This window comes from Falco rusticolus, chromosome 1, assembly GCF_015220075.1.
Source record: "Falco rusticolus isolate bFalRus1 chromosome 1, bFalRus1.pri, whole genome shotgun sequence".
NCBI classification, from domain to species: Eukaryota; Metazoa; Chordata; class Aves; order Falconiformes; family Falconidae; genus Falco; species Falco rusticolus.
Genome location: NC_051187.1, coordinates 76,161,788 through 76,175,828, shown reverse-complemented (window position 1 = coordinate 76,175,828; position 14,041 = coordinate 76,161,788). Strand labels below are relative to the sequence as shown.

The following is a 14,041-nucleotide window of genomic DNA, read 5'->3' as shown; positions in this document are numbered from 1 at the left end:
ACTATTTTGTCACATTTCATATTAAGAAGTGCAGAAAACTTGGTAGGCAGCTTGCAGACTGTACAAAGAAGTCCTAGTCTTTAAAAATCTTTACTAATCAGACATTTGGACCCTACTCGGAACACTTCAATGTCACGTGGCTTGTATCTATGTTTTTGCAGTACACACTGTAGCAAAGTACCATCTACTTACTGTTCATACCCTAGGTGTACTTGCCACTTCTAAAGCGAATGCTGATCATGCACTTACCCATGGCCACAAAATATCACTTGTTTGGAACCAGGCTGCTCTCTCCTTAATGTTTGCCACCATGGTTTGTGCATACAGATGGATGTTGGTATCTGTAACAGGGAGACTCATGTTTGGATAAACACCATCTTTTGGTGGATCTGGGAAAGCTGCAATTCCATTCCAATAAAATCCTGACCTAAGTAGAAGGAGAAAGCAATAGGCTATAAACAGGATTTATTCAACTGGGAAAAATACATCAAAAGGTGCGGGAATAAAATACAGAAGCACAGGGAATAAGAAGCAAAAAACCCCCAGTTTATATTCATTGCTAGTATTTAGGTTTATTGTTTATTTGGGAGTGGAGGTAGGGGTAAGGCTGTCCGGTTTTTGCTTTGCACTGTGCAACTTTCCAAGTCCCTGCTGATTGTTGGCATAGAACAAAAAAAATCACAGGACAAACCAGCAAGTTTTGTAACAATGATGTTCACTCAAGTAGACTTAGTTTACAAAGAGTATTTTAGTGGATAAGCCAATGAGCAAAATAAAGTTTTCAAAAGCTCTCAGATTTTTTCACAAAGTAAATGGAAAAATTTAGTTGATTTAGTTTATACAGATATAATACACACAATTGCAGCTCAATATAATGCTGAAAATCTCCCACAGAAAATCAATTAGCAACAGCCAAGTCCATCCTGAGCTTCCTGGAGTTTTTAAATCTTAACTTTCCAGGCAAAGAAACAAAACCTAGTCCTGCTTTGGAAATTTTCTGTTTATAGCAATTGATTTGTTTCCCATTTTTATTCTATATTTTTTTGATAGGGACTGACATGATATACATACAAACATACATATATACATATATATATATATATATATGTAGATGAAAGCCATACCTGTGTTCCAACCCTCCTGATGCTAGAAAACTTTATTTTTAAAGTCTGTCAATATTTTCAAGTGTTTTTAATGCCTGTCAGTAGTAAGTGTCACTTTAAAGCATTCAGTTGTTCGGTACTGAACAAACTTCATGCATTATGGTTGGGTAGCTGGGGGTGTTCAATAATCCTGACTTATATTTACAGAGTCTAGACATCTCCTTGACCTACCATAGGTCAAGAGATAGCAGTAGAATAGTGTTGAAAGAAAATAGTCAAAGGAAATGCTTAAACTCCAACATATAAATTCTCAAAAGCGATCAGTATTTCTGCCTGTTTAGGAAACCTTCAGACCTGTTTGAAAAAGGTATGTGTGATGGGGTGCAGTAACTGTACTGATCCATAACATGGGTGAAGATCTCCTGTCTTTCAGATAAGGAAGGAGAGCCCTGCCATACGAACTGAAGCTTCTGGAAAATAAAAAAGGCAAGAAACTGTTACCCTTGATGACAAGCAGAGAAATCCCATCATTAAAACTTAGAGATTTCAGAGCGTCCACCTTCCCTTCTACCACTTCTAATACTTCAAGTGCTTTTACTTAAGACCAGCCAACGGTACCCCAAGCAAGATCACATACTATATATAGGAGACTACAGTGTTGCCTTTATTTAGATTGATGGAGGAGAGGACACAGCACACTGACACCATACCGCTGAAATCCAGATGTACGTCTTGCTTATCACACGTGTTACATCTTGTTTCAGTGGAAGCTGAACACCTATAAAGCTAGGAAAGATCCAGATGTAGTCTGGATTGCAATGTAGTCAGTGGGAATCAATGTTTAATTCACTGGAACAGAATTTTTACAGTTTTGGAAGCCTCGAGACTGTCACGTGCCAGAAAAAAAAAATCAGATTGGAAAGATTGTCAAAAGCTCATGAAAGATTTTAGCAGAAAGCAAGCATCACAATTCACTGCAAACATAAGGTGGTAGGTCCAGGCTTCAGCAACTTCAACAGGAATCCTGTTGTCTTTTTCAGAGATGCTTGAGTTTCACCCAAGATACATAAAAACTGCATAATGCCCAGCACATACTAGTGAAAGACCCTTATTTACACATAATCTAGTGTGTAAAACTGATGACAGATCAGGATCCAACATTGTGATACAAAAAGACAGACGCTTACTGTGTGTGTGACACTGTGTGACAGAAGACAGAACATAAAGCAAAAAAACTGAATTCAGCAAAAACATGATTAGCTGCCACTCTAAGTGACCTAGTATTATCAATTTTATAGGCACAAATAAATGTTCCAAGCATGACAACCACCATGCCCAAACATATACACTACGTTTCACAACAGTCTATATAAACCCCAACATACTAAGATTTTGTCAGGGGAAGCTGAAATGCATTCTGGATGCCTCCAGTTCAAACTCTCCTAATTCAATGCCCACTTAGCCTTGCCCAACTGCTCACATTTTGTGTCTTCTTCAGGCTACACTATATTTTATCCTTGACCAGAAGTCATGAAGACATTACTTGACCATGTTACACAATATATTTCACCATTACCACATGCAAGCAGCATGTCACTTTTAGAGAAGAAATATGTAGATTTTCTTGCACAGATCAGAGAAATGCTTATCTTAATGTCATGGTTTAGATTACTGTAAGTAGAGGCTGGCAGTGGGATTCATTTTTACCTTGTTTTTCTGCATGTCAGCCTTCAGATCATAATCAATCCGAGAAATAAGATGAGCATTAAAACCAGCCAGAGCAAAAACAGTTGATGTTGTAGCTGAAGCTCCAAAAGGATCAACATGCCAAGAAAACTGAGGCCTGATCCCAAAAGTTTCATACAAAAATCCATGGCCTTCTGCAAAGCAAAATTTCTTCACGTTAGGAATGCTTTTGTAAGGTCATTTTATAAATTTAATAGGCATATAGTATTACAGATAAGCACTTAAAGGATAGATCTTTGTCTCTGTTTTCCATAGTATTTAAAGTTCCAGGAATTTAATGATTCACAGCAGAAAGTTTCACACTGACAATATTTATTTTGCTATGCCAAATATAACTTACTAACATCATAAAAGATGGATAACAAAAAGGAATTATGATCAGAGACAAGCCTGAGAAAAAGAACTTAGATACAGATTAGGTTAAGGCTAATAACCAGGTTGAAGTCTGCATGAAAACAAGCTGGAGTTGAGTTTGTTTATGTTTGCTCAAATCATACCACCCATTCTCAGAAAATTTCAGTCTCATATCAAGGACAAAGGGACAGCGAAGACAACCAGTAAACAAAACTAACATGGTCCTCAATGGTAAAAAAAGAAAAACCCCAAAGGTTAATAGCAATCTTGATAAAAAACGTTATGTACAACCAATGTTATTAATTTTGTATCGAAATGAGTTTCAGAACAAGAAACTCCCAAACTAGAAAGACCAGACAATATAGAATAAACTCAGACAAATGATTTAAAAAAACCTAAACCAATCAAGTAAGCAGTAGATTTTATTCAGTACTCCAGTACATCACACCAGGATCCTCATAATCAGAATAAATAAATAATTAATGAAATAATTTCAGACCTTAATTTCATAGTTTTGGAATTGTGCTCAGAACTATTTGAAAATACAGCCGTATCTTCCCCATTTTGGACTAACTCTATTCCATGTTTTAATATCATGTTTGAAGAACTGAGGTTGCAAGGCATTCTCATTTCACTTCATCTTTCCTGTGGTTAATGTCTTCTTTAGTGAAAATATTCACAAGATGTTTAACTCTTCTGACTAAAGCACATTTTAGGCATAGTTTGCTAGGCTCTTCTAAAACACAGCTGGCTGGACAGGCAGGAGAAGACACAAAATGTAGACCGCAAATGTCTGCATTGGCTTTCTCTTCTGAAGATGAACTCCACACACAATGCAAGGATACATTTGTTTGTTTGTTTGTAACTCAAACGGAGAAGAGTGCTTTCAGGAAAAATAAATGGGAATTTTACAATATATTACTATTTTTGTTCCTGCTGAATAAATTACCAAACTTCAATTTTCTTTTTTCTAAAAAATTATGGTTATACACAGAATGAGATATTAAATGAGGAATAATATTTTTCACAGCTATCTGCAATGAAATAGAAAACTGCATTTGCATTTAACGAAAGGACTCTTCAGTCAGTATTGGTATTTTCCTTGGAGAAGTCCTAGGTTTGGTGTACTAAGCCCATACTACGTTTAAACACAGGAGTCAAATGAGAAAAAAATATACTCATCCTCTCTCTTCCTCTTGGCCAGAGCATGACATGGTGACTCACTGAGATGCAAAAGCAGCTGCTATCCCTGCACTCCTGATAAACACTGACAAGCAAGGAAGAAGGCTAGCAGTGCTGCACAGTCAGATTCAGCAAATGATAAAAGTGTTTTCTGACCCTTCACTCTCCCATGTAGAAAGCTGCCCAGAGTGTAGCCCTGAAATGGGCAGGGTTTACACCAGCTATGACAGACAGCTGGGGCTAATACATCCCCTGCCACCCCACAAAAGCATGCTACTCCCTCATGACTTATTGTAGGCATCAATAGCACAGTGGTGGCATGATTTATCTGGTTTCCTTTTTCATTAACCAGATTGAGATAAACCTAAATACTAAAAGACTCTTTAAACCATCAGATGGAGAGGTGTAACATACAAATCGCTGGAAGCAGAAGCTAGAAGACTAAAATGGGAAATGGTGCATCTCTTGGGAAATAAGCCCCTATTTCTAAGAGGCTGATGATCATCATTACAAATGGGGGTTTCTTCATCAAGCAGGTCTTTCAATTAAGTTCAATTGACCTCAGTGACATTTTATGGCCCATGTTCTGCAGAAGAATTTGCTTACACAATACAACCTCCCCACACTCTAAATTGCTACCAGGTATTTTCTTCCAGAGTATTTCATACCCTCAATTTCACTGTAACTATCTTCTCGAGAGGTTAAGCTCTCAAACACACACCCCAAGAAAGGCCTCTGCTCCAAAGGAGTTTATAACTGACATCAATTAAACTGCAAGCCAGCTTTCAGTAACCCTTCTGCTTAATGAAGAACTGTTCTATTCCTTTTTTTTAAAGCAAAGATTTTTATACAGATAAACCAATCTGCAAAGAGATGCTTTAATCAGTTTTTAAAGAGTAAGAAAATAATAGCAGTCTCGGGGTGGAGAAATGAAAAGCAAACAAACCCCTCAAGGTAATAACAAGGAAAAATAAAAGTTAAATGCAAATATGCATACCCGTCAACTGTAAAATCTGATCATCAAGTAGTGTCACGGCTTCATCATGCATCACTTGCCCTCCAATGACAAATTCCAGTTGTCCCTCCTGAAGCAACTTATGGACCTATGATATCGCAATTAAGACAAAGAACATAAACATCATTTCAGCCTTATCCAAAAAGGCTGCAAATTCATTTCAGATCACAGCACATTACCTAGACACAACACTTGTCAAGAAGGCATTCAGGACAAAAGTGGGATAAAAGGCTGTCTGTACTAAGTGCTACTGAAAGGAGATGCAGGGGAAGAAAAAAAGCATACTAACACACTGCACAGTGCATTGGTTTACCCAGCTTACACTGAAACCAGGTAGCAGGCACAAAGGATGCACTGCTAGGCAGACTCTGACCTTCTGGTGTTTCTCAGTAGGGCTGTTACCACGCCTTTATACTACCTAAACACTAACTTGTCCCCATACACTGCACTGGCAGCAGCCTAGGATCCTGCCTCAAGGCAACTAAAGCTGGAGGATTATAACAGAAGATACAAGATACTAGTACTTCTCCAAAAGTCTTCCTCCTGCTGCATCTGTCTTGGCTTAGGGAAGGCACTGGGTGGCTGGATGAGAGAGCAATATGCAACTCCATGCAAGCAGCGATGGAACCCCATGCAAGTAGCCATGGCCAGGCTCCCTGGGTTTCCTTCAGTCTACCACCCCCGTTAACAGCTTGGAAACAGAGTTCTGTGGGATCCAGGAGGGAGACAGAGTGTGCCATCACACCGTGGCCACAAACATATCACTTCTACTCTGCATGTATTTACTTTGCCTTCAGAGCACAGACAGGTTGCTCAGCCTGTGAGAGACAGAATACTTTATTAAGAAATATTTATTCCACATGTAGCAGGTTTGCTTGGTTGATAAACCCACTGCTATACTTCATTTCTGGTCTCTTTTTCCTAGTTTAAAAACTGTCAGTATATTAAGACCTGTTCAACTGTTCAAGGTTTTTCTGTTTGTTTGTTTGTTTTTTTTTAATTTCAATCACTAGAAACAAGAAGTATGCTGACAAGTAAAATTTTCAGCAAATGTGCATGATGAAGCAGGGGGCAGTGTTTGGAGGGACGATGTAATAGTCTGTGTCCCTTTCTAGAAGTGTTAGGGAGTCTTCTGTTTTTATTATAGTTGCTTCACTAGCTGGCACTTCAAAGATACCTCAAACTTCCAACAATGAAAGTTCAAATAAATACATATTTTAATATCCACCTTTTTTTTTTATATATATATATATATCTGTCATGTAGGATGCCAATTCCAGAGCTATTATGTTTATTACCCCAGGAACCTGCAGTGTCTGCTCAGATACGATGCCAGATTGTCAATTTTGATTAGAATCATTTCTCTCGTTCACAATGTTGTGAAAACGCTTCAGGGCTCAGCATTCCTAAATTAGTTCCAGCCAACTGTGGTGACTGATTAGCATGCTGGGAGACCAGATAACTGATATCTGGTGTCAGCACAGAACTGGTCCTGACCTACATGAAAAGCATCTGTGGCTATTATTCCCCATTTGGATGGATGTTCAAATGATAACTCTGATTCAAACTTTGGGCCATGGAGATGTTTTTTTAATGCAAGTTTCATGTAACCACTGGAAGTCTGAAAACACAAGAAAAATAATCCAAGTGATTTAAATAATATCCAATCCTAGAAAAAAAAGAAAACAGTATCTGCAATGACAAGCACTTTTGCTAACCAGAACAGGGCAAAAGGAAGGAGAAACAGAGGAAACAGATGCAGCAGTACTTAGAAGCAGCAGGCTGCTATCGTAGAAGAACATATCTGTGGTCCTTGGGACAATTACTACTATCCTTACATGAACTCACCCCTACAAACCAGATAGAAGTGGCCACACATCTTTTTTTCCCCCTAGTTAAAACACCCAGACATCAAGCCAGGGTAAGGTGATAGGAATGGTTCACACAAGAAATGCACTGAGAACTAGGAGGTTCATATCTGGCTGAGTACTGCTGCAATACATTTCACTCTCATCTGAACTGTAAAATCAGCTTCAGTACTTAGGCTGCACTTTTTACTAGTTTTTAATTCTATTGCCCTAATCCAAAGCAGACATTCCAAAAGAAACTAAATCCTGTATTCCAAGCAAAAAAAAAAAAAAAAAAAAAAGGGGGAAAATTAAAACCAGAGAGCTTGTACTACAGAAAATCATTCATGCTAGAGTTCAAGTGAAAAAAAGCAGGACAGTAATGAGAGTGACCTAATTTCAAGGCCCAACTTGCTAACATTAAAATGTGTCACTTAACAGCAAGCATCATAGCTCTTAAATATTACTATAGATTCAATGTTTCACATACAGGTTTAAGAGGAATGTGGTTTTAATAATTTCAGTTTTCAGAGATGCAACTATAAAGTAACTAGAAAACTGACTAAAAACACCTGAAAGCAACAATTATCAGTAATTAGGCTAGGAAATTAAAGGCTGAATTGTAAGTAGTAGTTTTGCACTACTGAGGTCAAATGTGATACACATTTACTCTTCTGGATTCCACAGAACAGCAAGAATAGATACCAGAAACAGACCTTTACTTTATACTTGGGTTATAACAGCATAACATATTTGAAATAAGACCAACTTACCTTAGAAAGTTACTCTTAGTACTTAGAAGAGTACTCTTCTGTCCCTGCACAAGTAGTTCCTATGCTATTTTCTTTAATTCCCCAATCCCAGACTTACAGTACAGTTCTCTAATTAAAAACAGTCAAGAAAATTGTCCTGCACAGGCAAGTATGGGCAAAGTACCCACACAAAAACACTGAACTGCCCATACACAGCAAAATCTCTCATACACAGATCAGCTGCACATAGGCTGTAAGCTGTTATTTAAATACTGAACATTACAGAAAATTCAGAATTTAGTGAAGGACTAGGTTAAAAATAAACATACAAGAGGTGTCTTTTTTCACATGTTGCTCTTAACATCTAGTACTTTAAACAAACCGGAATGTAAAGTACAGCAAGTAGTATGCTACTGCTGGGTGGACCCTGGTAACAGAACAGATCATGGAGTTCTGTGTGAGTATTATGGGAAGCCACACTTGTATACCCTCTAGTTTTAAGGTCCAAAACTTAAACATCTTGCAGTGCAATGTAACACATGACCAGCTGCTAGGCTGCCAGCCCAGCCGTTGATTTCAGGATGTTTACTTCATGCCAGAGAAGCAGTGACAAATAAAACTTCACATCTTTACCAGGAAAAACACACTGCTGTTGAATCTTTAGTCACCTCTTTGCTGCATTATCCTTGTTTACAAAGAGCAGGTTTTTGAGCAGTACTTTACTGGAAAGAAAAGAAGTTCCTCTTGTGAGCAGTGTTAGGCTTCAGATGTTTAACAGATACTGGTGCAGCCTCTTTCAGAATCACCCACGTTATACTAGCATGCCCCCAAATAACAAAGTGACCAATGAAATGAGAACTGTGAAGTGTAAAGAGTGTGCAGTGCAAAGGTTACTACCTCCTACCGCTCTAATCTATAGCTGGGGTTTTAACCTCTTGTAACTGCCTTCAGAATTAAAAGTCCTTCACCAGATTCAGAGACAGCTTACACAAGATCTGGGTAAAAAGCAAATGGTGAAATCCTTTGCCCCTCCTTGTCCCCTGAAAAGAGCGTGCACGCTTTGTTAACAGAAAGCATGGCTCTAGTGCAACTTACCTGCTGCTTGTGCATATCCGTGGCTACTGAATCCCACCAGAGTCGAAAGAATTCCTGCTCCACAGCAATAAATTTGCGCTGCCTTCCTTTTGTTAGCTCTTCTACAACAGATGTGTAGACATTTGCTGCATAAGCATGCATACTTTCCTGAAAAAAGAGAGGAAAAAAAAGTAGAAAACAAACTATTTTGCCACTGTTAAACGGGCTGTTCTGAACACTCACTGGGCTTCAAAAGAGATAGATCAAAAATGTCATATTTGAACACTCAGAACAACAAAGTTCTATCTCGTTATGTACAGCCTGTGGGCCATTCTGCTTCAAAATACATCCTCTGACTGGGGACCTGACTAGATCAAGGCGTGGCTCCCCCCAAGATCAGCAGGCAACAATACACACTTTCTTTTTGATGTACTGGGAACAGCTTACCCTGTCTTCATCCTTCCCTTACATCAACAGTGCCATGAATATAAGACTTAGCACCAACACAGTTAAAAAACCCACATGCACACTTTATTCTTCCATTTCTGCTCTTCTTTTGATGACCTAGACTACCAGAATTGTTTCTTCAGAGCAAGTACGACTGTGCTATGGGTGTGCATTGCCAGTGTAATGCAGTGATACATATACTGTAAATTATACTATTACTGCCTTAGAAGCTTCAGTCATGAAAAATAACTCCAGCTGGCTTGATGTTTTAGGATAGAGTAAAACCTAACTGGCAAAGGACTCTTAGAATGAGCTGACATAGAATCACCCAGTGTGAGAATTTATGCATCTACGCTGTCTATGTTGTTCCTAATGCGACATGTATTCCAGAATAAGGCCTATGGATTTTTATTGGAATGCAAACATGATAGCTGTATCAGTCAAATAACCTATCACACTGTTATATCCTATGATATGGTATCAAATTAACAACGTTAATTTTGAAGTTGTGCACATGAAGATATTTTATGTACACTTATCCCTGCCAGAACTTCTGCTGTCCAGATCCAGTCTTCTAGCCTTTACTTCATTTCAAAGTGATACAGAATGTCTAAAGACAACAGCAGAGGTCCTAGGATTTCCAGTACTGTCTGTGTTTTTTGTAACAAAGTTATCTGCCTGTTATAGCAATTATTATTATATATATATATTTATAACACATGTAATTTTTAACACTAAGCATAACACTTTTCTACTTAAACTACTGGTACTTGCTTAAGAACACACACCACAAGACGTACACATACATCTTGAAGTAATTGACACATAAATCTCTCACCCACATAAAAACTGATGGGCATGATATGTAAATATGAATCCATATTATTAATTTAAGCAAGTTCCCTATATGAAAATCACATTTTGAAATAAGGGGATTATGTGATCCAAATCAGAATGAACTTTTTCTAACCCTTTGCTTTCTACAACTGAAATACTGCTATCTTTGTAAAAATGCTAAAGTGTGATTAGAAAAGGGAAAACGTCTGAGTGTAGGAGTAACGGCTCAAAATACTGTAGTGCTTATGCAAATAATTACTTGTTCAACGATTTCTCAATCAGTTCTTAAGTTTTTTTTAAAATCAAGATTATTATTAGATGTTTAATTCAATATGAAATTTTAACTAAGGGAATGGCTTTTAAGTTTTATTAATACTCAACAGTGACACACAAATGACCGCTAAGGAGTTTTCATTTTTGACTGGCAATTGGCTACAAACAATACATCCTAAAATCCAAGTACATGTACAATGATTACAGCATCAGGTTCAACTTTAGTTCTTAATAGCGGAGTACATTAGATTTTAAGAGCTGAACAAGGACTTTTCAAATTTAATACAATATTAAAATATTCTGTGTAGTAACTCATTGAAAATAATTTGTTGAGGTATTTTGGACATTAAGGCAAGACACTCTATATTCTGACTCAAACTATGCTGGAGCTAAGCAGTAAGATATTACCCAATCCTACAAATTTTATAAACCCCACTCATCTGGGTGGGAATTGAAAATAATTGTTCTCATAAACCAGGACACTTGCAAGCAACAGTAATAACTTTCTTTCCAATTCATATCCTCTATCAGTTAATGAGATAATGAGTAATGAAACAATAAGCAGTAAGCCAGTATAAATAAACCAGGCAAGATTTTACTTATTTAAATATAGATTTTAAACTTCTAGCATGATGTAAAAATTGTTTTGTATTGCATTCTAGACAATGGTGAGGTGTCTTTCACAGTTACGGCAAGGTATGTCAGTGAGATGCCACATCTCACGTAAGTTATGGTACCACTATTATCAAATTGCAACAGATAGCTTGCTTTGAAAGGAAAAAAATGAAAGTTTTATTGTACATCCAATGCTGGAATTCTCCATCAATACTGCAATTTCTGGCATGCAATGAAGATTGCTGTTCTGATATCATAAATAAAACACATATTTTTCACATTATACATGGAGAAATGAAACACTAAATACATGTTGTCAGTCATGAGTGAAACCTATTAACTAAGCAAACCAAAAATGTAAAATTGGTTGGGATCCCATTAGTATTCCAGAGAGTTACCTCCAGGTTTCACTTTACTACAGAGCATTTGAAATGATCCACAGGTAACCTCTGTGGTTTTTGACTAAAGGAATTGCTAATGCTTGTGATTTAATAGCAGAGGAACCGAGGCTTCAAGCAATTGCATCTTCTTAAAAAAAAAAAAAAAAAAAAAAAAGGGAGAGAGAGAAATAAATTATGTGTTTCATTTCTCTCAGAGGAGATTTTCTACCACTAACTGACCGGAACAAAAATTCTTTTCATGTTCCCTTATGCAATTTAAGTAGGAGTTTGGAGTATTAAGAGTAATTCACTAATCTTTCCTAAAAAGGGAGGACAAAACACATGCACAGCACAAATGCCTTGGTGAACCATTAGCTCTTTTTTATTAGTTAAACATCTGATGCAACTTCACTCTAGCAAGTGAAGCACCCATAGCATCTTTCACAGGAATGCAAGAAATTAATACTAATGAAGATGAATTCAGCATTTTGACTAACAAATATAAAAGGTATTAATGCCCCACCTGATTTATTTTACTCTGCATCTCATGTATTTAGTAAAAATTACTTTGTTACTCTACTTCTGTGGCACTAGAACGAGACTCCAACCCCACCCCAACTATGGAGGCCCTGGTATCCTGCTCTCATCTCGAAGAAAAAACAGGAAGTTTTCCTGGAGTTTTGGTTTAGTAAGAGAAACAGAAAGACCGTGAAAACCTGCCACATAATCCAAGCACACCATGAAACAGATTGAAGATTTTCCTCTGAAAAAAAAAGAAAAAAAAAAAATCCATCAGGAGCATCCTGCAGAACACAGGTGCATGCAAACCCAAAATTCATGGGCACAGCTCCTAAGCTAACCCTGCTTGCTCCAAACGAGCGTCAGGATTCCAAAACACCCGGTGATGGAGCACATTCCCGGACAGACTCAGGGCAGGAGATGCACCTTACAAGGATTTATACGATCCTTTGCAAGCGGGTGGGTGTTAGGACAGAGGCAGGTAGACATCCTACTACCAGCGGTCCACGGCTCCGGGTAGTTTTGCAAGCTTGTAGGCGCCCAGGGAGCTGAGCTGCGGCCGGGCAGCGGGAGAGGCTCAGCCCCCAGCCGACAAGCCCACCCGTACCCCGGCAGCCCACCGGGCCGCCCCGGGGAGAAGCCGGCCGCGCCGTATGCACCCCGGCCAACCTCGCTCCGAAGGGGCCCCACCTGCACCGTGTAAACCCAGCCGACGTCCATGTGGCTGTGGGCGACCACGAAGGCCCGCAGCTCGGCCCGGCCGCGGGCTGCCGGGAGGAGGCTGGGGAGCAGCAGCAGGAGCAGCGGGGGACGCATGGCGGCTCCCCACCGCGCTTCCGCCTCCCGCCGCCCGGCACCGCCTCCCGGCGTCAGGCTCGCCTCTCGAGAGCAGCTGCTTTGTAAAAAAAAAAAAAAACCCCAAAAAACAAAAAACCGCCATAGCAGTTTTCTTTTACGTGAGAGGATTTTGAGGCACGAGGGCGTGACTTCGTGTTAGCCCCGGGCTGCTCTGCGGCTATTTGAGGTCCCTGCAGCCGGGTGCAAGAGCCAGTTAAAGCCGCAGCCCCTGGGTAGTCCTGATGGCTTCTCGTTGGTAAGCCTGGGGCTGGTTTTCTTACAAAACTAGACTGATCAGAGAGATGTTGAGTACTACACCTTGGACAGCTATAAATATTTTTTTTTGAGGAAATTCTTTTGAGTGGAATGCTAGTTCTTTATTTCAGGGTATAATAGTTCATGATGGATTATTGTCTGTGTCTTTGAAGTGGTAGCACGATTAATTCTTATTTATGCGGTTGACCTTCTGGTTCCATTTAAATGGGTTTTATCACTTGTTTTACTGCTGCTAGCAAGAGGTGGACCCTGTGCTGAGAACTGAAAATGCATACTCTTCTGTCTGCATAAAGTCCTAGTGAAAAGGAAAAAAAAATCCAACCTTAATTAAAAATTGTTGTAGGGTAATGTATCCTCAGAAGTTTTGTCTGCAGTTGCACCAATTTCTGCCCTATATATCACTGTGATATTGAAAGCCAAACCAGATTAAACTATTTTTTAAAACTTTCTCTTTAAAATACACACAGACTTTAAAATTACTACCTTGCTGAAGTTCTAGCTTGTGTAAATTTCATGCTCTTAACAACCTTGCAATCCTGAAATGGCAAAATGTATCATGCCAATTTCTTAGCTCATTTCTGACAATGCAAATGTAAAGGACATCAGATGCAGATGGTACCTGCTCCTACTTTCAAGTTTGTTGATTTAGCATTACTAGTTTCCAAGCCTAGTTAAACCAGTTATCTCTCTGAAGGAAACAATCACAAATAGCTTAAGGGTGTCCATCTACAGACTTACATTGGTAAAAGGCAGATGCATACTGGACTAGCTGGCACTTGGGTGC

General features: G+C 38.8%; 1 protein-coding gene across 2 annotated transcripts in view; it reads right to left on the bottom strand.

The window, feature by feature from the left end:
- MAN2B2 (mannosidase alpha class 2B member 2) overlaps positions 1-13,000 on the bottom strand; it is a 31,277-nt gene extending 18,277 nt beyond the window's left edge. For both annotated transcript variants that reach the window (XM_037385286.1, XM_037385293.1), the window contains exons 1-6: positions 12,835-13,000; positions 9,095-9,241; positions 5,383-5,488; positions 2,811-2,983; positions 1,458-1,573; positions 250-427 (exon numbers count right to left, since the gene is read on the bottom strand). In XM_037385286.1, coding sequence (XP_037241183.1) covers positions 250-427; positions 1,458-1,573; positions 2,811-2,983; positions 5,383-5,488; positions 9,095-9,241; positions 12,835-12,960 — 846 coding nt within the window. In that variant the 5' untranslated portion in view covers positions 12,961-13,000. The remainder of the gene's footprint in view (positions 1-249; positions 428-1,457; positions 1,574-2,810; positions 2,984-5,382; positions 5,489-9,094; positions 9,242-12,834) is intronic.
- Between the last annotated feature and the right edge of the window lie 1,041 nt (positions 13,001-14,041).